This window comes from Tamandua tetradactyla, chromosome 8, assembly GCF_023851605.1.
Source record: "Tamandua tetradactyla isolate mTamTet1 chromosome 8, mTamTet1.pri, whole genome shotgun sequence".
Taxonomy (NCBI): domain Eukaryota; kingdom Metazoa; phylum Chordata; class Mammalia; order Pilosa; family Myrmecophagidae; genus Tamandua; species Tamandua tetradactyla.
In genome coordinates, this window is record NC_135334.1 from 85,609,498 (window position 1) to 85,632,965 (window position 23,468).

The 23,468-nt window shown below is 35.0% G+C and overlaps 1 protein-coding gene across 1 annotated transcript in view; it reads left to right on the forward strand.

Annotated features, from left to right (window-relative positions):
- Nucleotides 1–19,276, forward strand: part of CTR9 (CTR9 component of Paf1/RNA polymerase II complex) — a 43,913-nt gene extending 24,637 nt beyond the window's left edge. The window contains exons 7-25 of the mRNA XM_077113990.1: nucleotides 1,292–1,399; nucleotides 4,575–4,682; nucleotides 4,798–5,034; nucleotides 5,257–5,346; nucleotides 5,462–5,590; nucleotides 5,704–5,887; nucleotides 7,568–7,656; nucleotides 8,967–9,152; nucleotides 9,236–9,323; nucleotides 9,624–9,772; nucleotides 10,582–10,698; nucleotides 10,879–11,024; nucleotides 12,223–12,294; nucleotides 12,777–12,912; nucleotides 13,058–13,201; nucleotides 13,721–13,878; nucleotides 14,924–15,020; nucleotides 15,239–15,351; nucleotides 18,220–19,276. Coding sequence (XP_076970105.1) covers nucleotides 1,292–1,399; nucleotides 4,575–4,682; nucleotides 4,798–5,034; nucleotides 5,257–5,346; nucleotides 5,462–5,590; nucleotides 5,704–5,887; nucleotides 7,568–7,656; nucleotides 8,967–9,152; nucleotides 9,236–9,323; nucleotides 9,624–9,772; nucleotides 10,582–10,698; nucleotides 10,879–11,024; nucleotides 12,223–12,294; nucleotides 12,777–12,912; nucleotides 13,058–13,201; nucleotides 13,721–13,878; nucleotides 14,924–15,020; nucleotides 15,239–15,351; nucleotides 18,220–18,646 — 2,778 coding nt within the window. The 3' untranslated portion in view covers nucleotides 18,647–19,276. The remainder of the gene's footprint in view (nucleotides 1–1,291; nucleotides 1,400–4,574; nucleotides 4,683–4,797; nucleotides 5,035–5,256; nucleotides 5,347–5,461; nucleotides 5,591–5,703; nucleotides 5,888–7,567; nucleotides 7,657–8,966; nucleotides 9,153–9,235; nucleotides 9,324–9,623; nucleotides 9,773–10,581; nucleotides 10,699–10,878; nucleotides 11,025–12,222; nucleotides 12,295–12,776; nucleotides 12,913–13,057; nucleotides 13,202–13,720; nucleotides 13,879–14,923; nucleotides 15,021–15,238; nucleotides 15,352–18,219) is intronic.
- The last annotated feature ends 4,192 nt before the right edge of the window (nucleotides 19,277–23,468 follow it).

The following is a 23,468-nucleotide window of genomic DNA, read 5'->3' on the forward strand; positions in this document are numbered from 1 at the left end:
CTGAAAACCCTGAAGAATACCCTGGTCTCCATCTAAGATAAAATTTTACCTAATAAATTTATTTTTTCAGAAACTTTGGGTCTCCAGATTGTTCCTATGCCAGATAAGCCATCTAACCCAGAAGTAACAGTCTCTCCAAGAACATCAGCCAGGTTCATTCCTCTCCCCCATTCAAGGTCAATACCCCTTTCCAGCATGAAGAAGTTGAAATAGTCATTGCCCAGATATCCCCGAATCGAGAGAAGGATCAAACGAGAGAGAGGAGGGGTAATTGAGCAACTAGGATTTAGCAAATGATTATGGCTATTGAATCGTTTGGATGTTTCTTTTTAGTTTCTAGTGTATTGGAATAGCCAGAAGGAAGGACTTGAAATTATTGAACTGTAATCCAATAGCCATGTTCTTTGATAATGATTGTAAATTATATAGCTTTTATAATGTGATCATGTAACTATAAAGACCTTGTAATGAACACTCCCTTAATCCAGTATATGGGTAGATGAGTAATAAAATAAAGACATGCATGGAAAAACAGTAATAATAAGTCAGGAATATGGGGGGAAATATCGCTATGTAAACTGTGGACAGTAATCATAGTATCACTTTAATAATCGTTCATCAGTTGTAACAAGTGTAACTACTATTAAAAAATAGAATTACAGACAAAAGTGTTTTCAATTGTTATAAATTTCCCGTACCAGTGCAAGTGATGGTGGGGTGGTGTATGGGAATCCTGTATCTTATGCATGGTGTATTTGTAAACCTACAACTTTACTAATTTAAAAAAAAATAAAATATGTAACGTTGCTTAGGTGTATTTTTTTTTTTTAAAGAGATAAATGGAAGATGACTGCTGGGGGAAACAGGTTTTCTTTGGGGATGAGGAAAGAGTTCTAAAATTAGATTGCACAAAATTCCGTGAATATACAAAAAAATTAAATTATGCATTTTATATAGATAAATAGCATGTGAATTAATTCTCTAAAGCTGTTAGAAAATGTAATCTGTACTTTCTGTTATTTGCCATAGGTCAACAATAAATTATTTAAGAACATGCTATCAAATCTATTTATGTACTCAGTTTCAGAGGACGGAGTTTTTTACATTTGATATGTTTTTAAATTAAGCTTTTAAATGAAACTAAATTCATACAATTTGTTAACTCACTATATGAAGTTTTCATCCTGGTGAAGGTTAACTAAAACAAGAGCTACATTTTGGTATTTGAAAACTGAACTGTGCTAATGAAGTAATGTTTTCATTCGGTAACCCCATCATTGTTTTCTTTTAGGCGGATTCCATCAAAAATGGTGTCCAGCTTCTTTCCAGAGCCTATACTATTGATCCTAGCAACCCTATGGTATTGAACCACTTGGCAAACCACTTTTTCTTCAAAAAGGTAAAAGTCATTCATCTTAAGTTATTTTTTAAAGAAGTTTATTTTTAGTACCTAATTTTTGTTTTTCTGTGTTGCAGTTGATGCTTTTTTTGGAAAAAAATCTGAAAATTTCAGGGTTGTTTTTCAAATTAGCATTCATATTAATTATCCTGGGTGGGTACTTTTGTTTATTCCTTCATTTAGTTAATATGTATTGACCCTTTATACTTAACTTACAAAAAACCATGAGAAGGATTTGGAAGTCAGTAAGACATGATTTCTGCATTCAAGGAATTCACTTTCATAAAAAACGTGTGAAACAATATGAATGTAAAAGAAAAGGCCTCTACCCAGGTGTGGTAGAGAAATAAAGAGGGATTGATTAAAGAAGATTTTCACAGAGAAGGGAAAACTTTTGAACTAGGTTTTTAGGAATGTTAGAGGTCGGTAGGTAGTAGAATAAGAAAGGCACAGATTTATGAAATAGTTTCAGTATGGTCTAGGAAGAGCATCATATGCTTATGGTAGGCAATTCATTGACTCCAGGTAATGGGTACTTGTGTCAGAAAAGAATTCTGGACGTAATTATGTAGGCAACAAGGAGTCATTGGAGTTTTGGTTTGGTTTGTTTATTTTTGGTCATGATGTATTTATAAACTTTCCACAAATTCTGTAGCTACAATGATATTTGAATTTCTTAGAATACTAAACCAAGATTTTGTTGGCAAAGTTTTTATACAACAAACATGAAAGGTTAATCTTCCATATGGAAACCAGGTACTAAATTGTACCAAGAATAGTTAAATTGCAATTTCATTAAAAGCTCACAAAATTGTATCAGTCTTTATTAATAATAGCCACTTTGTTGTTGTTTTTAACGTATCCTGAATGCTTACTAAATGTCAAGCACTGTTAAAAAGTTCATTGTAGGTATTTATTTATATAAGCTTCACAACATTGAGGTCAGGTAATATTATCCTCATTTTGTGGATGAGTAAACTGAGGCAGGGTTAATACCTAAGTTTACACAGATATTGACCTAGATGCTTTACTCCCTCCAGCTATACTAAAGCATACTCTATTTTCATAATGAATTATTGATTAAGCTTTAGTAACTACTAGAGTACTAAACAGCAACTATTTAGGAAGGAGATGGAAATGTATCTTATAGATAAATTAAATATTAATGTTTAAGGTGAAGGTTACACAGGCTAGCTTGATTTTCACTGGAAAAACAAAGGATTGATTCTAAGTATGTATGTGCATATCTAATAATCAATGTTTTCAGCTCCTTGACAGCTTCCTTGAACCAAATGAGAATTACTCCGTTCTCAGTTTCAAAGCTAGTCATATCTACACTGTTGAAGATAAAGACTTGACTTTAAGAACACAACCAATACATACAGAACCCCCATATACATAGCAGGAATCAGTTTGAGCGTTACAAAATACCTGCTTTGTAATTAGTACTGTGCCAGGTGATGTGAAGTTATCTTGCATTGAATATATGTCTCTAAAATTTAGAAAGCATTTGTACACGTTTTCTCAGTTTATCATCACAGCAGCCTTGGAAGTAGGCAGAATCTTTTTATTTCCCTTTTTCTGTAGATAAGAAAATTGAGAGTCAGCAATGTTAAATAACATAATTTGCCTACATTCACTCACCTACCACATAAAGCTCAGATGTGAACTGAAGTTCTCTGCCCACCACCACAATGCCTCCCCTTCAGACAAATAATTTAGCTGGGGAAAAAAAAGAGTATTTTTAACATCCCAGACACTTCAGTAATTGAGTAGTAAAATAGATTTAGAGATTGGGAGCTATGGTGACTAGTGGAGAATGTAGCACAGACCTCCAGAAAGAACTTAAAATCGAGATAGGCTGGATATTGGTTTGCTTACCTTTTCATAGGAAGAAAAGAGCTCAGAATGCATAGTAGATTAAAGACAAAAAACATGGGGGAAAGAAACTTAAAAGGAACTATTAACTGTGCTAAAGAACACGTGAATGAGGATTTTAAAATTGAATCAGTTTCTTTTTCTAATCTTCAATGAGTTAAATGTTAAATTTCAAATAGAATTATTTCATCTCCTAGAATATTTGTCAAGAGTCATGGAGTAATAAAAATAAGAAAATCAAAGTAGATGACAAAGTAAACATTTGATCCTTACTGTCATCCCAGTTAACAATATATAAATTTAACTAAAAGGTTGTATATTATTGTTAAAATGTGCAATTTGAATCATTTGGTTCAAATCAGGCATATTACCACTACATAATTATGTGTCTTTGGTCAAATAACTTCCCTAAACTTTAATTTCTTCCTTTGTGAGACAAATAATACCTTCTTTATGGGATTTGAAGAGTTTAGTTGGGATTAAATATAATATGCACATTAAATACTTAGCCCATGGGTGACACTCAGTTACTGCTAAACCACAGTCACCTACTTACTATTGACCAGCATACTACTACAAACTAGATTTCTAGTGAAATGTATAAAATACATTTCCTGTTAAAACCAGAAAGTTATTTTATAACTTTGATGTATAAACTCTGACTTTTTACTTTTAGGTGATAAACTAGGTGATCCAAATTACCTATATGGGAAGATCATGATCCATAGATCTGGATTAAAATACAAGCATTGGCACTTGCTAAATGGGATGGAACATTTCCTTTCAAGTTGGGGGAAAACTTCGAATTTTTCCACCTTAGACGATAACTTATTTTACTTCTCAGCTTCAGTCTTCCCATTAATAAAATGGTAAAAATGATACTCTATGCAGGATTTTTGGTTAAGATTACGGCTAATGTACATATCATACCAACTGCACTATACTTGGCTCATAATAGTTCTCGATTGCTACCATTACTGTTAACAAGGGACTTAACCTCTCTTAGTTCCACTTTTCTAATCACAAAAATAGGACTAGTTCCTCAAGGGATTGTTTAGGATTAAATGAAGTAATACATGTAATGGTCAGATGTTAAGTGCATTAAATATAGATTCCCATCTCCCCTGAATTTTATCAGCAAAGGGTAATGAGCAAAATGATTTGTAATTCTAAAGACAGTACTGTTATTACTTGTTCATTTAACAAATTTTGTAAATGGAATTGAGAAAGCCCTTATATAACATCTTTTAGAATTTTGTGAATTCATGCAATTGATTTCCTTATCTTCATTGTTCAGGATTATAGTAAAGTACAGCACTTGGCTCTCCATGCATTCCATAATACAGAAGTGGAGGCTATGCAGGCAGAAAGTTGCTATCAGCTAGCTAGATCATTCCATGTCCAGGTAAGATAATTTTATAACTTCCCTAAATGTTTAATAATACTTAAATATATAGTTTTTCAAGTCTTTTAAAAACTTTTGTTTATATTGTTGGTCTTGTTTTATCTTCATTTTTTAGGAAGATTATGACCAAGCTTTCCAGTACTACTATCAAGCCACACAGTTTGCCTCATCCTCTTTTGTGCTGCCATTTTTTGGCTTAGGACAAATGTATATTTATCGAGGTGACAAAGAAAATGCATCTCAGTGCTTTGAGAAAGTTTTAAAAGCTTATCCTAATAATTATGAAACTATGAAAATTCTTGGCTCTCTCTATGCCGCCTCAGAAGATCAAGAAAAACGAGATATTGCCAAGGTAAATTTTGTAAAATTTTTGCTATTTTTTTTTTTTTTTAGCTATCCCTAGGCTCTTTCCCCATTCCTAATGTCTTGTAACTGCTCATAGAGATATACGGAAGCAGTTTTGTTAGCTGATCTTGTTCCAGTTTAAGTAGCAAACAGGTTGAAATAGCCCCCTCTTTTTACTCTGACATCTTATAGTTGGAGTGCTTTACTGTAATGATTCCTTTTATCCCAGGGCCATTTGAAGAAGGTCACAGAACAGTACCCTGATGATGTTGAAGCTTGGATCGAACTGGCACAGATCTTAGAGCAGACTGATATACAGGTATTTTATAATTTAGTAAGGCCTTTCATCTCCCTGATGTTTGTAAGCATGGTGTACTGTTTCACTCTCATTTTCATTTCACGTATGCCTTTTTTTGTTCACCATGAAAATACAGGGTGCCCTTTCAGCCTATGGCACAGCAACACGAATCCTTCAGGAGAAAGTGCAGGCTGATGTCCCACCAGAAATTCTGAATAATGTGGGTGCCCTCCATTTTAGACTTGGAAATCTAGGGGAGGCAAAGGTGAGAAAACAGAAATATTCCTTTCTCTTATACTTGATCAAGTTGAATGCACATCTTTTTTGCACTTATCAACTAAATCTTGTAACAGTGTAATTTTCTTTTCTGCCTTATAGAAATATTTTTTGGCATCATTGGATCGTGCAAAGGCAGAAGCTGAGCATGATGAACATTATTATAATGCCATTTCTGTTACAACATCATACAATTTAGCGAGGCTATATGAGGCGATGTGTGAATTCCATGAAGCAGAAAAACTATATAAAAACATATTACGGGAACATCCGAATTATGTTGACTGTAAGAATTTTAAACTTTTTTTAATGTAATAAAATTCCCACAACAGCATTAAAACTTTAGCCTGAAAAAAAATCTTTCTTAGAATCAGGAGTAAAAAAAAAAAAGTTAACTGTTCTGATGTCTCCATTTCTTCAAGGCAATTCGTAGCTTAAAAAAAACAAAAAAAAGATACAGTGCCACTTACAATTATACTAGAAGCTGAAAGAAACAACCAAAAACCATTTATATGGTATTTCATATACTAGTCTATCTTCAGTGGTCAGGTACCTTTATTGGGCTTTTAAGAACACCTTCACATATTTGATGATGGATTTTATCTTTTATTATTATTTTATCTTTATCCTGTTTTTAAATTCATATTAACATTTTTGCAGTATTTGTAATAGACAGAAAGAACATTGTTTTTCCTTGAAACAGTTATTACGAAAAGTGTGCTAAGCTTGTGTTTTTGCATCCTAAACATTGTAACATATTAGAACATTTTTAATTTAAAAATAATTTACATATTGTACTTTCTTTTTTAAAGTTATGATAATGTTTTGACTCTAGTCAAAACAGGAGCTATTAATTTGGCCTCTCTCATGGTATTATAAATGCAAACTGGTGTTACATGCCAGACTGAATTTGAATTGATTTGATAGGCAGTAGTGAAATCTTGTTGGTCTCTTGAAGAGGACATTTTCTGAAGAAAACAATGTCTTACATTTGTATGGTGCTTTATTGTTATTTAAGTGGAAGAACCAAGGTTAGAGCCCAGGACTTCTGACTTATAAGTCCCTAGTAGTTCATACTTTTACTGTTTTGCCATCTGAGAAACAACTTCTTAAGAAAAAAGAACTTGATGATGGTATTTACATTGGAGAGAAATTGGAAATGGATACCAGTTCTAAGCTTTTTAAATAACTTAGTTTGAGGTAAGGACTTGGACTAGAGTGCTAGCATTGGGAATGAAATAGAAGAGATAAATCTTAGATATCTAGCCACAAAGTACGGTAGTGACATATTACTCTAAGTTAGGCTGTTGAATAGTTATATTGCTTTTTTTTCCATTATGTAAAGATTTTATTAAATGTTAACAACCAGATTAAAAAACATTATGAATATTCACTTCTAGAATAGAGAGCTTCAACTAAATAATGATATTAGGTACACTGTAGAGTCTTAATTATTACTGTCATTTGGTAGACTATCAAATACTTCCTATGGGTTCCTGGGTCAGGACCTGTATCAAGTGTTTGTAATTGCTTAAAAGAAACTTTTAAAAATAATCTTTTTTTAAGTTTTTTTTTTTACTGTGAAATATAGCATATATACAAAAAAGCAATACATTTCCATGTACATTTTAACAAGTGGTTATAGAATGGATTTTAAAATTTGGTGTGGTTTACAGTTCCATGATTTTTCAGTTTTTTTCCTCTAGCTGCTGCAAGACACTGGAGACCAAAAGAAGTAACAGCAGTCATACTCATTTGTTAAATCCTGTCTTCTCTGTTATACCTTCTCTTTTAGTTATATTGATATTTGATATTTTTCTTACCTGCAGGACTTTTCTATTCATTGTGTAGATGTTTTAACCAGAAAAATTATAATTGTTTCAAAAGTATAACATTAAAATTATAACTATTATTTTTAACATAAAACTTTTTTAAAACATAAAAGCTATACAATATGTATTTTCAGGCTATCTGCGCCTCGGAGCCATGGCCAGAGATAAAGGAAACTTTTATGAGGCTTCAGATTGGTTTAAAGAGGCCCTTCAGATTAATCAGGTAATATTAAGCAATGAGGTTTGAGAAATAATTAATTTCACTTTCTTCCCCCAGTAAATCAATTTTTCCTTTTAATAGTTATCATAGTAATCTTATCATCTTCCTGGTTTTGTTTTTTTGTTGTTTGTTTTTCATTTACTTGTTAAAGGTATAGTAGAGGTGTATGGTAGATGGCGGTATTAATCATATAAGAAATAGAAACCGTATGTATTTTTTTATTGTGGCAAACCACATAACACAAAGTTCACCATTTTAACCATTTTAAAGTCTACAATTCAGTGGTATTTAGTATGTTCACAATATTATGCAACCATCACTGCTGTCTTGCTCCAGAACATATTCATCAACCCAAAAGGAAAACCCTTCCCCATTAAATAGTCACTTCCCATATCCCCTTCCCCTTAGTCTCTGACAACCACTGGCTTGCTCTTTGTCTCTGTGGATTTTCCTGTTCTGGATATTACATATAAATGGAATCATACAATATGTGGCCTGACTTCTTTCACATTGCATAGTGCTTTCAAGGTTCATCCATGTTGTAGAATGTATCAGTACTTCATTACTTTTTTTTTTTTTTTGGCATAGTCAGGCACTGGGAATCGAACCCCAGTCTCTGGCATGGCAGGTGAGAACTCTGCCTGCTGAGCCACTATGGCCAACCTACTTCATTGCTTTTTATGGCTAAGTAATAATTCCATTTTACTGATATACCACATGTTGTTTATCCATTCATCAGTTGATGGTCATTTGGGTTGTTTCTGACTTTTCACTATTTTGAATACTAGGAACCATAGTTTTTATATAAATTTCTTCTATTCCCCCTTGTTCCTTCTCTTCTCCAATCATCCCTTTACCTGCACTTCAGCCAAAGCGATCTGACTCATGTTTTTTACCCTCTGTAGTAAAGACTTGGGATTTAGTTAATTCCATATGAGAGAAGTTTATAGAATCACTGTATTTTAGCATTTTGAATGGAACCATAGAAGTCATCTAAACTTTATGATTGCAGCCAACAGTAAGAAATAGATTTTCTGAACAACTGAAATGAAAGTTAGCAAAGCATTATACTCTTACCATGTATGTATTTTTTATGCTTTTCTCCCTTCTCCTCCATTTTTTATGCTCATAACTACACACTAAATTGATTTTACAACTCACTTATGGGTGTCAGCTCTCAGTTTGAAAAACACTTGTTATGTAGAGTGTAAACTTAAAGAGGTTTAAGTAGTCAACTGTCCTGGAAAAAGAATTGATCTCTCTCAATGTAAGGCACAGATTTTGCTTCTTTGTATCCTTAATGTGTGTTTCAGGATCACCCAGATGCTTGGTCTTTAATTGGTAATCTTCATTTGGCTAAACAAGAGTGGGGTCCAGGTCAGAAGAAATTTGAGAGGATATTAAAACAACCATCCACACAGAGTGACACTTATTCTATGCTGGCCCTTGGCAATGTGTGGCTCCAAACTTTGCATCAGCCCACCCGAGACCGAGAAAAGGTAATTGATTTTTGTCTTATTAGACAAAATGGATACTCTGTATTCTTGTTTGAATTTTTAATACTGTTTGTTTCTTTTCATAGGAAAAGCGTCATCAAGATCGTGCTTTGGCCATCTACAAACAGGTACTCAGAAATGATGCAAAGAATCTGTATGCTGCAAATGGCATAGGTAATTATAAGACTTGGATATCCTTAATGATTTGTAAAGTGACCACTTTGGGGGAAATGTTTATAGCTCAGAATTTCTCTGCAAATGTACTGTATGTAGTTGGGGTTTTGTTGTTGTTGTTGTTTTGGCATGGGCAGGCACCTGGAAATGAACACGGGTCTCTGGCATGGCAGGCGAGAACTCTGCTGAGCCACCATGGCCTACCCTATATGTAGTTGTTTTAAAACAGAACTTTTAGTTGTTTTTCTAACTGACTACAATTAGAAAATTCTTAAATATGAATCTTTTTATAACTTGTAGGAGCTGTTTTGGCCCACAAAGGTTATTTCCGTGAAGCTCGTGATGTATTTGCCCAAGTAAGGGAAGCAACAGCAGATATCAGTGATGTGTGGTTGAACTTAGCACACATCTATGTGGAACAAAAGCAGTATATCAGTGCTGTTCAGATGGTAATGTCTTGTCTTTCAAGATATTTTGACATCACATTCATTATTGAGTAAATGTTTTCTTGGCCATTGTGGCCTTGTTATGGGGGTTATGTTATCTCTTTTGATACTGTGTATTTTCAGAGGTTTACAATTATATAAAGTTAAGACCAGACTTTAGTGTCCAAAGATCTGAGTAGATTCTACTACCAGTTGCATTCCTTGAGCAAGGGACATTTTCTTAGACTTTTAAGAATTTTGTGAGGATCCAACATATAAAGTACTTGGCATTAACATCCTAGTATATTAAGAAGTACCCCTTAAATGGTAGGATTGAATATTGGTTTGCTTTCCTGTTTCTCACATGGGAGAACTGAGTTTAAGAACGATTAAATGACTTTTTTAAAAAAAGAAAAAGCTCCATAGTAAAGGGTTTCAAGTCTTACCATATTTTAAGGCTTAACGTATTTGTGAGATTTCTCATTCAAGAAGGATAGTGGTCAATAAACTGATTCTAGTTAGTTAGTACTGCTAAAGATATGAAAAAAGTTTTCCAGTCTATTTACACTTTCAGCATGGATTGTTATAAAATCACAGTGCTGACAGAAACCCAGATTTTAAATGGAAAAACTATTTTATCTCCTTTTTTTAATTATCAGATTTTTATTTTAGGAAAATGTTTCTTGGTGAATATCAAAAGTCATTTCTCAAATTATTTGAAATTAACTAGTCATTCAGGGGGTAAAAAATACCTTTTCACAGTACTTTAAAATTGCTTGAGAAATATCATTTAAACTCAGTTGATTTTAATTAACTTTTTTCTTTTTTTATAGTATGAAAACTGTCTCAGAAAATTCTATAAACACCAGAACACTGAAGTTGTGCTCTATTTGGCCCGGGCTCTGTTCAAGTGTGGCAAGTTACAGGAGTGCAAACAGACTTTGCTGAAGGTAAAAAAGGAGTAGAACTCAGTATTATTCTAATTCAATTCTTTGCTGCATTGTTTCATGAAAAGTATTTTTTATCCTTTTTCATGCATGTTCATATAGCCACTAAAACTGTATTTAACCCAGAATCCTTTTTATGTCATTAGATTATATAAAAATGCTTGTTTTGTTTTTTATTTGCAGGCTAGACATGTGGCACCCAGTGATACAGTTCTTATGTTTAACGTGGCCTTGGTGCTGCAAAGATTAGCTACCTCTGTCCTGAAAGACGAAAAGAGTAATCTGAAAGAAGTACTTAATGCTGTGAAAGAATTGGAACTTGCACATAGGTAAAGATTTTGTAGAAACAGCCTTTGAAATGCTTTGCTTTTTTTTGAACCCATATATCTCAAAAGATGCTGAAAATCACTTCACTCAAAAGATTAAGTGCAAGAATTATTCCGATATTTGAGCCAAAGCAGACAGCTAACACCAGGTGGCGCCACATAGTAGCCAGGAGCCTAACATACTTGGATGGTGTAGCCTAACCTTCCAAAGCAGCTGAATAGCTTTCCAAGTTGTGCCCTGGATTTTTCATTACTCTTACAATATAATATAGCATTTTATACATTGAACATTTTTAGACTCCACTTCAGTTATGCTGGGTTTACTTGTCACATCAGTGTGTCTTTTTATGGGATGTTAATTTTCTTAAATATTGATTACTAGGTTTCCAGCTGAGCTAACACTTTATTTAGCCTTATATTGTATATTTGGCAATTAAGTTAAATGGTAAAATTAAAACTGACATCTTTTCAGGTTTTGTCCAGCCTTATTTGAATTCTTGTTTGAACATTTCTTATTTTTCTTGGTATATTGTAAGTGCTTTAATGGCATAAACCTCCTAACCCCCATGCTGTTATATTTAGCAAATTTAATGTTTAGAAAATCGTCATTGCTTGAATTGAGTTCTAGTTATTAGTGGATTTACTTATAACAACATTAAATATAACTTTGCTTCTTTTGGTTAACTTGTCTTTTATTAAACATTTTTTTTAGTAAGTTTTATTGAGGAGAGTTTGGTTTTTTAAGTGAGTTGCAAGTGTAATTTTCCTGTTGAGATGATAGTTCTTTATACATCAGATATATTCATGTAATTCAGTCAGTATGTTAGCCCATCACAAAATGTTTTAATAGAATAGATTAAAACTTGTTTCCTTTTTTTTTCCCATAACAAAATTTCATAGGAATTTTATGGAGAAAGACTGTAGAGTACAAATTCATATAGAAAGAAACAAATAAGTCAAATCAAGTTTTACGAAAATTAAAGTAACATATATTCACATACATATACATATTATGATGGAAATTACACAAACATTTTAGATTTTGAAAAGAATCATACCACTGGCGTTGTATTACCAAAAAAGTATTCAAAGAAAAGTTTATTAATATATGTAACTTCTACTTTTGACTTACAAGATATAATCTGTTGATGTGTTTTGTTTCATTTTTAAGAAAAGTGTTTTATTTTCTCATTCCTTTTAGATACTTCAGTTACTTGAGTAAAGTGGGAGATAAAATGAGATTTGATTTAGCCCTTGCTGCTACAGAAGCCAGGTATTGTTACTGTTTATGAAAGGGCAACTTTGTTTGAGATGTGGGTAGTGATACTGGTGTGGGCTGGGAGAGTAACACAAAAGTGGATCAGGTATTCCTGGTCTTCCAGGAATCAGTCTTTCACACTCTTCTCCTCTAGGGGACTCCCCAGCCTACATGTAGGCTTTTTTCTGGGGGTCCTTTCAGGAAATGTGGCAAAATTGATTTAGTACAAGTACTTAAGTTGCATGGGAAAATATGAAGATAATGTTGGAAAACTTTTTAGTTGTACTTTGGGAGGAAATTTAAAATTTGGAAACTTAACATAGTTGACAATATTGGTTCATGATAAACTAAGTTAATTTTGCTAATTAAGACTTGACAGAGATACCAACTAATCCTGCTTCAAAATTTTTAATTTTTGTAAGGAAAACAAGTGCTCTAAATTTTTAAGCAAAGTATACGAGCTACATTCATATTTCTTTAAATCTGAAATGTTTTAGGCAATGCTCTGACTTACTGAGTCAGGCCCAGTACCATGTGGCCCGAGCACGCAAACAAGATGAAGAAGAACGTGAGTTGCGGGCCAAACAAGAACAAGAAAAAGAGCTATTAAGACAGAAACTTCTTAAAGAACAGGTATCTGTTATATTTTCCAGTTACATTAGAATTGAAGAATTGTGTTATACATAAACTTTGTTAAGAAAGAAGTCTTTCTGATTGGGATGGGAGCCATGATTTTTTATCATAACGCATTTTGATGTTGTTTTCTACTTTCTTATAGGAAGAGAAACGTCTCCGAGAAAAGGAAGAGCAGAAGAAACTTCTGGAACAGCGGGCCCAATATGTGGAGAAAACCAAAAATATCCTTATGTTTACTGGTGAGACTGAAGCAACAAAAGAGAAGAAAAGAGGTGGTGGTGGACGGGTAAGATATGTTTCCTGCTGACATTGATGACATTTGTGCCTATCCTTTGGCTTTCCAAGATGAAGAGAATTGATTACATTCACTTAATACTTAGCCCTTAATTTTTACTTCCTCCTTTGCTTAGAGGTAGTCTTACAACAATCATTGAATTTTATCAGTGGTATCTGGTATTCAGAAGTGCATTCCTCGTTAACTAAGTATATTTTATTTTGTAATAACTCTTAAGGAAATGATTTTTTCAAAGTTTTAACCATTCAAAACATAACCATGACTTCTTATTCATCCTAATAAGGAATCATTCAAATTTGGGCCTAGCCAAATTTGGGCCTAGCCAAGCACATCTGCCATTTGACTTTGTTTGAGATGTGGGTAGTGATACTTGTACTAGTGATACTTAGTAGAAGATCCTTAGTTTGTAAAGGGGCTGATAGGATGTGGCCTCTTCCTCTATCTTATCATTCAAGCCATATTTATTCCACCAGCAGGAAATAACTGACTGTAGTCTTGTTTGGATTTTAGCGTTCTAAGAAGGGAGGAGAGTTTGATGAATTTGTCAATGATGACACTGATGATGACCTCCCAATGTCCAAAAAGAAGAAGAGGAGGAAGGGCAGTGGTAGTGAACAAGAAGGTGAAGAAGAGGAGGGTGGTGAGAGAAAGAAGAAAAAGAGAAGAAGGTATTTTTATAATTAATGCATTTTAAGTAGCCTTATAAGAGGGGGTAAAAGACTTTTCACCTACTGAATCTTTTTTTTATTTAGAAATTTAGGGACTCCTGATAAACACTTGATCTTCCCAGACATTAAAGCCTTTTGTATCCCCACTTCCCACTGTAATCTTAAGATAGACTCTGTCATAAAATCCTGATTACTTAGAAGCTCCACTGCTTTCCTTCTAACAGCTTTGCATTAGTCATATTGTCTATCTTATATCTTTAAAATTTTAATATTTATTGTAAAATGTATGAGATTTAGAGTGAGGAAATTTGTGCTTGTGTCCACACTAAATGTGCATGTGCAGTCTTGGAAAACTTACTGAGTGTCAGTTTCCTTATTGGTAAAATGGAAATAATGATGCTCAGGTTTTGTCACCCAGTGCCATCTGTTGTTCAGATCAAGGGTGACTTGCCTGTCTCTCACCCGAGCTGTACCTAAGCTATCCTATTGCCTCTCATGTTGTTTCTCTGTCGTGGAGCGCCCATTCAGTTATCTTACCAAGATCTGCTCTTCCTAACCCTCAGTTGATTATATTTGGAAAGAAACTGATGAATTCATTATTCAAACACAAACCCGTGGAATAGAAACTGCGATGCGTAGCATTAACAGCAGGCCTGGAATGAGTAGTTGGGAAGAAAGGAAGAAGGGAAAGTTGTTGAAATCTGAGGCATGGGTCATTTCCAACAGCCTGTATCACTCCACCTGTGTGTAAGATTCAGACTTATCATAGGTTAATAAGAAGGCTAACCAGTGGCTAAACTGACAGACAAAGATTGCATAAATACATGGTTTCTGAAGACTCCTGAGCCATGTGCAGTAATATAAGTTGTGGCCTCTGCCATTAAGGAGTGTATAGTATGTTTGAGAACATACTCAAGGTATGTCCTCACAAAAACCATTCTTAGGCTTTTCACAATGAAAGAATAATATGTTAATAGTCAAGTGGTCTTAGATGTTGTAGACATGAGTGAATATTGAGAAACTCTCTTGGTGTTCACTATTTAAGACCTCCAAAAGGAGAAGAAGGATCTGATGATGATGAAACAGAAAATGGCCCAAAACCAAAAAAACGTCGTCCACCAAAAGCAGAGAAGAAAAAGACTGTAAGTTCATAGTACTGTCTTTCTTTTACCCCTGTAGTCATAAAAAATTGTACTGCATTAGAATACATTCTTTCCCTGCAGCTTCCTTGAGCACAAATGCTTATTTCCAAAGTTAATTGGTTGCTGCTTGATTGTATCATTGTATTGCAAACCCAGTTTAACACGATGTCCTAATGTAAGTCTTGAGTAATATATTCTGTTTGACATTCTTTCTTTAGCCCAAGCCAGAACGTCTGCCTCCTTCAATGAAGGGGAAAATAAAGTCAAAAGCCATAATATCGTCAAGTGATGATTCTTCAGATGAGGATAAACTTAAAATTGCTGATGAAGGGTAAGAATTTTTCCCTTGATAAATTACTTTCTTCTAATGATGTGAGTAAACAAAAAGTCATTAACCAGCCTGTCTGTGCCAGGAAAAACATAGGTTCTTTTTTTCTTAAGAGGGAAAACAGAATTTTAGAAATTGGGGAAGGAAATAGATAATTAGGAGTGATCACTGTTCCAGAATGTCCTCTTCCCAGCTTCTTGGAATCATATAACTGGAAGACACCTTATCAAACATTAGTCCTTCTTTTTCCATTTTGTCCTACTTTATGCTTATCCCGCAAAGAAGAAAACATATTTTGAAATCTCACTTCTTCACTTACATAAACAGAAATTTCTTAGATGACATCATATAAATGTATCATTTTGCTGTGCTACCTTTAAGTGACTAAAAGCATTATGAGTAGTCTCATCTTGCTCACCTGGAGAAAGGTAGTTTTTTTTTTTCTTTCTTTCTCTTTTTTCCTAGTATTTTTATTGATAAATCTTTAGTGTCCATACATGGTGTATAATCAGTGGCTCACAATATCATTACATAGTTGTGTATTCATCAGCATGATCATTTTTAGAACATTTGCATCACTCCAGAAAAAGAAATAAGAAAAAGCTCATATATCCAATATCCCTTATCTCCCCTATTATTTATTTATTCATTTTTTTTTTTTACTTAACTGTGAAAGGTGGTTTCTTGCTAGTTCCCACCTTCTTGGAAAGTAAAGAGTTGTATAGAGGTTGTATCCTACCTAGACTACTTGGGCAGTCTGTCCTTTAGCTCATTTGCACAGCTGGTGGAACAATACTTAATTTTACTTTTCTTAAAATTGCTTGTCAAACTTAAGTTGCCGCCTTTGTTCAGATTTCCTTGGATTAGGTAAACAAATCTAACCAGTGCCATTTTTTATAATATAGACTTTAATTTTATCCTCTCCTTACCTTAGTCTTCATGTACATTTTTTTTACCTGTCTTTATTATAATGCTTTGTGTTTTTCACTGAAGTGTGTGCATCTATTACCTCATTTAGATTCCTAGACCTGGACTTTTTGTATCATACTGTACCCTGTTATTCTGTTGACCATCATTTAACTCATGCATTCAGTAGACATTTGGACATCCATTGTTTGAGGTACAGTGCTAAGTGCTAGGGATAGAAGGAAAAAAACATAGCCTGCACCAATTGGATTTTGTGTCTTGGAGGCAATAGCAAATAAAAAATAGACCAAAAATCACACGGTGTAATAGGATTCATCACTTAAGTTATATATTTATATGTTGAGCTCCAGATCATGGGCAGAAGGCACCTGATCTGGAATGGGTTGGTTTAGGGAGTTGTAAGAGATGTTTTTATTAAAAGAAATGCGGTTTGAGTTGAATCTCAGGAAGAGTAGGTAATCCTGGTTGTTTCAGAGGTGAGAGATTACATGTTGAGAGGGCTAGGGCTAGATCTAAGTGTGTTGGTAGGACTGGCCTCGTAGGGTAAGAGATCCATAGGGAACCATCTATGATGATTCTGCACTTCCCTTTTTCTTTGAAGATACTAGTTGATACAAATTGAATTGCTTTTCCCTAAAGCACTGTTTTGCCCTTGCCAACAGTGCTGCCTCTGCACTGGTTAGAAGTGTGTATAGTCAGTATTACAAAATGTGTGACTGCTAAAATGTGTAGACAGAAAAATCCAATGTGAGAGGCTGAGCTGCTGCTAAACCTATACCTGAGGGCAAAGCCAGATTTATTTAGGCCACTTAACAACAGTTAAACTTTATCCTGACTGTCATGAAGTGTGTTTGCTTATTTGGCCAGATGAAATGAAATGAATTAGATCCTAGGCGACCTGATGGTCCCAGGCAGTTATATATTCCCTTTAATATATATATACAGAATGAATATACAAGTCTACTTCTTAGTCATTCTTCACTATGTTCTCTCAGAGTGTTCTGGGTTACATAATTCTTTCAGATGAAAGCATGAATAGCCTTTCTACAGTTTCTACAGTCTGCAGAAATGTTTTGGTCTCTGAAGAGAATAATTTATTTCACCTCCCTCATTTTTAATCCCTGTAGCGTTTAATATTCCTTTCTGGAATATCCATCATGGAAACCATTCCTGAGGAATTTGCCAGAGTAGAAGTATATGTCTTCTCTCCAAAGTGGGAGGGGGGGATTGGTGAATAGCTGTCACAGTGGTTAAGGGAATGTTCTTTCCTCCAGAGCCTCCAAGCATACGCACAAATTCCCTTTCCATTTAACATATCAACTAACAAGCAGACAAATACTGGAGAGCAAAAATAAACAAGTTGAAAACCCCTTTTAGCCCCAGATTCCTGTCTTTAATAGTCATGGTGCAGTAGCATATCCTAAGATAGATAATAATGACTTCACTCTTCTTAAGGTATCTGTTAACACAGATGGTAATAGAACAGGGATGAGTCCTACTCTTCTAGCTTTGGGAGGGGGTTCATTCTTCAAAGTCTCTATAGCCAAGGGAGATCCTGCATTTCAATTTTTATGCTCTTGATTTTCTTGTAAACATGAACAAATGTTTCTTTTTCTTTTCATAATTTTTTGTATGAGATTAGAAAGTGCTTCATTTTAATGAAAGGTGTCTGATAAAATCCAGTGAGTCATCCTTCACTGTATATATTCTGCCTTTATAGAAAAAGTGTCTTATTTCTTTTCCTTTTTTACATTGTGTAATAATATCATATTTACAGAAAAGTTTACAAAGCAAATATCACAAAGTGGACAACTGTAGACACTGTCCAGCCAGGCCAAGAAATAGAATATTAAATGCCTTTACTTTTTAAAAGCACATTCTTTGCTTATCAAGGCTCCATTCAGTTGTAAACCTCAGTGTGTAACTAATGCATGTCTTTGCCAGACATCCCAGAAACAGCAATAGCAACAGCGATTCAGATGAGGGTGAACCACAGAAGAAACATGCCTCCTCAGAGAGTGATTCCGACGAGAACCAGAATAGGTCTGGCAGTGAGGACAGCAGTCCCCGGAGGCCCCGACGACAACGGTCAGATGAGGATTCAGACAGTGACCAGCCATCCAGAAAGAGAAGGCCCTCAGGTTCTGAACAGTCTGACAATGAATCTGTGCAGTCAGGAAGAAGCCACTCAGGAGGTTCTGAGAATTACTCTCGCCCAGCTTCTCCGAGTGCCGATTCAGATCGGGATTCTGAGAGAGGATCAGATAATGAGGGTTCAGGCCAAGGCTCTGGAAATGAATCAGAACCAGAGGGATCCAATAATGAGGTCTCGGATCGGTGCTCAGAACATGGATCAGATGATAGCGACTAGTTTTGTTTTAAAAATATGTTTCATCCCTGGAGGAAACTTTTTTAATATATGAAAGCTGTGATAAAAAATGTCTCAGATGTTTAGTCAAACAAAAGTGAAATTTTTCCTAAGGCAGATTTCCCCCCAATCTGTTTGTTTATTATTAAGCCCCAAGAGACATTTCCTGTACTAGAGTCTAATATTTGAGCCTCTTATGCAAATGAGACTATTCTTCATTGTGGTACATCTACCTATCATATGTGAAAACTGCAGTAAAAATAAACCCTGATGCTAAATCATTCCTATAAAAATTTGAATGAAGCTGTGGCAGATGTCTCACTTTCTTAGTTAAGCAGCATACTGTATTGATTTTTATTGCAGTCTTGCCAAGTGGTGCAAGAAACTTGGTATTAATGTCTTGTCCCGTTTTGAGTATAGATTGAGACTTTTTATTTTCTGGAGGAAGAGGTATCTACTGTATAATTGTACCAAAGTACAAATGAAGGTTTTCTTTGATAGTGTAATACTTCGGCTATGTAGAGAAAATCACAAATATATAATTTGTTAGGTAGATAAGGTGTGGAAAAAAACTTTTCTGTTAATAGAATGCAAAGACCTACCTAAGCCACATAATAAAATTCTTTTACCAACTCCTGTGGGTTGACTCTGTGTTTTTTTTTCCTCAGAATACATTTGTAAATGAAAAGTTAGCATAAATAACCTCTGCAAATTTTTGGAAGAACCTGCATTAGGCCAAAGGTTGTTTATTCAAGACTTCTGTCATTCGTTGCAGATTTGGGGTGGGGGGAGGGTGTTTGTTTTATTTATTTATTTATTTTACATGGGTAGGCACTAGAAATTGACCCCAGGTCTGGCATGGCAGGAGGGAACTCTGCCACTGAGCCACTGTGGCCCACCCTCTGGGTGTTTTTTAATGGGGTAAAACAGCAAGGTTTTAAATTGTATTTTTACTTTCAATAATTAGGTGATTAGCATTTTAAAAGTAAATTTTTTATGACACTATCAGTTTACAAAGAACTTAATCAGTAAGTATTAAATGCACTGTATTAAGTGTTGAGAATGTGGAGATAAAATGTCTTTCTTGTCCTCAAAAAGCTTGCAATCTAGTGAAGATAAATTTATTGTCCCTATGGTGTTCAAAGTGCTGTGATAATGTTGACAGAGTGTTGTGGGAAGCAGTCATGGCAAGTTTTTTGACGAAATGGGAGATGTGAGATGGCTCTCAAAGGACCAGCGCATTAAAGGAATGGTGTTAGAGGCAGAGGGAGCCATATGTTCACCTCTAGGAACTATAACAACAGTGCAAGAGGCAAGGCAGATATTCCCCCTCTGAAAAGGCAAAAATATGTGATTCAGAAAAAAAGGTGAAGTTTAAACTAGAATCCAGGTTTTCTGTCTCCTCTTCACCTGATTTTTCCAATATGTCTGTCACATACTGCTTTGAGTGAATTGTTGATTCCCAAGGTGACAAAAATCCACTCTAAGTTAAAACATTTCCCAACCGATGACTTACTGACTTCAAGCAATAACTGAGTAAAGAATGTGGACAGTCCCTTGGAGAACTGTTTATGGAGGGATTTAGCTTAATCTATATAGTGATCTCCGTAATGTTTTGCTTCCCTCTGTATATTTTGGGTACAAAGATGCTTTTGAGTGCACTTCTTCATTTGCAGTTTTGGAGCTAGTTACATCTTTGTATGGGTATTTCTGCCGGGATTAGTAGAACAGCAGTATTCTTATCCATGTTGCCCACATCAAAAAACACTAAGGTTCTTCAGGCGCATCTTCCTTCTCTGGCTGCTCTTTGGACCCTGGGTATTACAGAAATGACCAAGGAGTGGGGCATGCCCCACTGTAGAAGGGGAAGGTCCTCCTGAGGAAGGAATCTTGGCTGGCTTGTTACTTCACTTTGTGACACTAATGAGCATGTGACCTTGAGCAATTCACTTTCCCCTCGTTAGGCCATTCTTCCTAAAATGAGGCTTTTTTTTTTTTACACTGTTAGTTTGAAAACCTCAACTGAATCTGTCACACAATTGGAGACTATGATTTCCATTTCCATTAACATTGAGATGTTAATTCAAAACCATACCAGGAACCACAACCATAGAATTAAGAGCTGTTGAACTTCAAAATAACTTTCTCTTCAAATGTAGTCAAGAAAAACCACTTTGTTATTCAGAACTGGAAACTCTTAACTCCCTTTGCCCACTGAAATTACTTTTCAGAAATAAGTGTTCCTAAGCAGCAACCATTCCATTATAAAAGCTAATTCACAAATTATTGTGAAAATTATGAGTTAAGGCCAGTTAAGTGATGAGTGAACACATGGCAGGTTCTCAAAAATATTATCCCTCTGATTGAATCAGTTCTGAATGCCTTGCACTATTCATCGAGCTCAGGAATCCTTGTTTGGACCAAGTGGGGACTTGGTCAATTACTCTTTCATGGTCATCTTTTAAAATTTTCATGCTTCTTCCTAGTTCCCCTCCAGATAAACATTTTTTGATCTCTAGGAAATTTTAATTAATTTTAATCTCCAAGAAAAAAGACTTTCCTGGAGCTTCTGTAAGTATCCCTTGTTTCTATTGAATGAGCACCAATGAGCAATATCTATCCCTGGAAAAATAATCAATAGATACTAGAAAGATCTTTTAAAGGAGAATAATTTCAGCTCCTCAAACTAAAATTTGGATCATGTGATCATTGCAGCTTTTCCCTAAAGGAAGTTTCTAATGCCCTGGTCTTCTGGGGTGTCAAATCAGCATATGTCAATGGTGCTGCTTCCCACACTGGTATTAGGAACACAGGAAAGGGTATATGCTACAGGCAAAATAAGTTCATCTAGATCAGTACATCCTTTGATTTGGGGAGGAGCAAGTCAAAGCCTGTGGTCAGAGATACTCATTTTGCCTTCTAATAAAAAGGCAATTGCGTGGCCTGACATTCATGCAATCTGACAAAATGCTTCACTTTTCAGCCTTCATTATAAATGAGGTGGGGCCGTTCTAAGTTTTAGAATTCCTTTGTCATTGCATAAAATTTTAGAATGTCTCCACTTCAAACACATTAGTAATTTGATGTCTTTCTGTGTCAAGTAATTGAAAACCTTTCCACTATTTCAGACCCAAGTTTTTCATAGTTACAGATAAATTATTTTTTGCTTATAAAATACTGCATGCATTTCGCTTGTTTTTGCTGTTTTCTGCTTACTACAACAAATGTTTTTGTAAATTTTTCCATTTTAAAAATAGAGTTTGGGAAGTTTTCTGAACTTTTTTTAGCCTTGACCTGGCTAATCAATTCTAAATTGCCACGATTATAACATTTTGGGGCCAATATGTATTTGTTCATGCAGCAGTCCATGACTTAATAGTGAAGAGAACACTTGTTAGGTGCAAGCCATGCAGACTGTATTTTCAGGTGTCCTATCCAGAAGTCATTAAATTTGTGAATTAACCTTGTCAATTCCATCTCCTAAACAGGTTTCTAATCCAACGTTGCTCAGAGTTTTTTCCACGAAACACTAGTTTCATAATCTACTCCTTTAAAAGGGATTCCTTAGTCATATAAGTTTGGAAAATGTTGTATTCTCTATCCCTATATAGATTAGGATGCTTATGGTGACAAATCACAGAAAATCCTGATTCAAATGATATAGCAATCAGGAAAGATTATTATGTCCTTAACAGGAAATCTGGGGGAAGTACAATTCAATCAGTGGGTTCAATATTATAAAAAAACCCAGCTTCATTCATTCATCCTTATAATCATGCATGTAAAAGTGCTGTATAAAATGTAAAAATAACCCACCATCCCATGCTGTACCAGAGGCTTCTTGAGTACCCCTCTCCATTCCTACATATGATCCTTCTAAGTGAAGTATTTAAACCTATTTGGGGATTTAACCCTCTTTTGATGATTCAGGTTATAATTATGGAAATAACATTGGTTATTATGTAGATTATAGAGATTGAAGTGTGCAAGGCACCTTGCCATGCGCTAAATGGTCCCAGACAATTGATAGAAATTATCTATTTATATGTCCCCACCATATAAACATGTGGTTTATATGTTTAAGGATTAGGTTACAAGATGGTGGCATAGTGAGGTGTAGTATTTAGTTCATCCTTCAGAGCAGCTACTAAATAGTAACAGCACAGAACAACTGCTGAGGTCACATCAGTGACAGGACACAGTGTATGCCAGACTGGACAAGCTGGACCAGCTGTGCTCCCACCCAGAACCGTGAATCCCCCAAGCCGTGGAGGCCGGCGCCCCTCCTGCACAGGCTCATTCCTGGAGGGGAAAGGAAAGGGACTTTACTAGCAGCAGGGGCTGAGCACAACCAAGCTCCAATTTTGGAAGTAATTAACAAATTCTGACTACTGAAAATAGGCCCCCAGCTCAGATAAACCTCAAATAAGGGCTAAAGTTACTAGTTTTTGCCCTGGTGCAGAGTAGGCAGGACTGATAGGAAAAACAAAACAAAACGAAAAAAATAGGTTTTTTGGAACGGACAGCACAAAATACTTGAAAGGGTCTGGACTGTAAAAAAAAGAGGGTACACATAGGACCTGAAGATACATAGAGCAACTTTCCAACTTAAGCTTTTGATTTACAACTGGGGACGGGGTGGGGGGTTGAAATAATGAATTCAGGATGTTTGAACAGAACAGACATGGAAAATCTCATAAAAAAATCAAATCAATGAATTGATTTGAGGAATTGAGGAAGGATATAAAGAAGGCAATAGGTGAACAAAAAGAAGAAATCGAAAGTCCAAAAAAACAAATCACAGAACTTATGGGAATGAAAGACA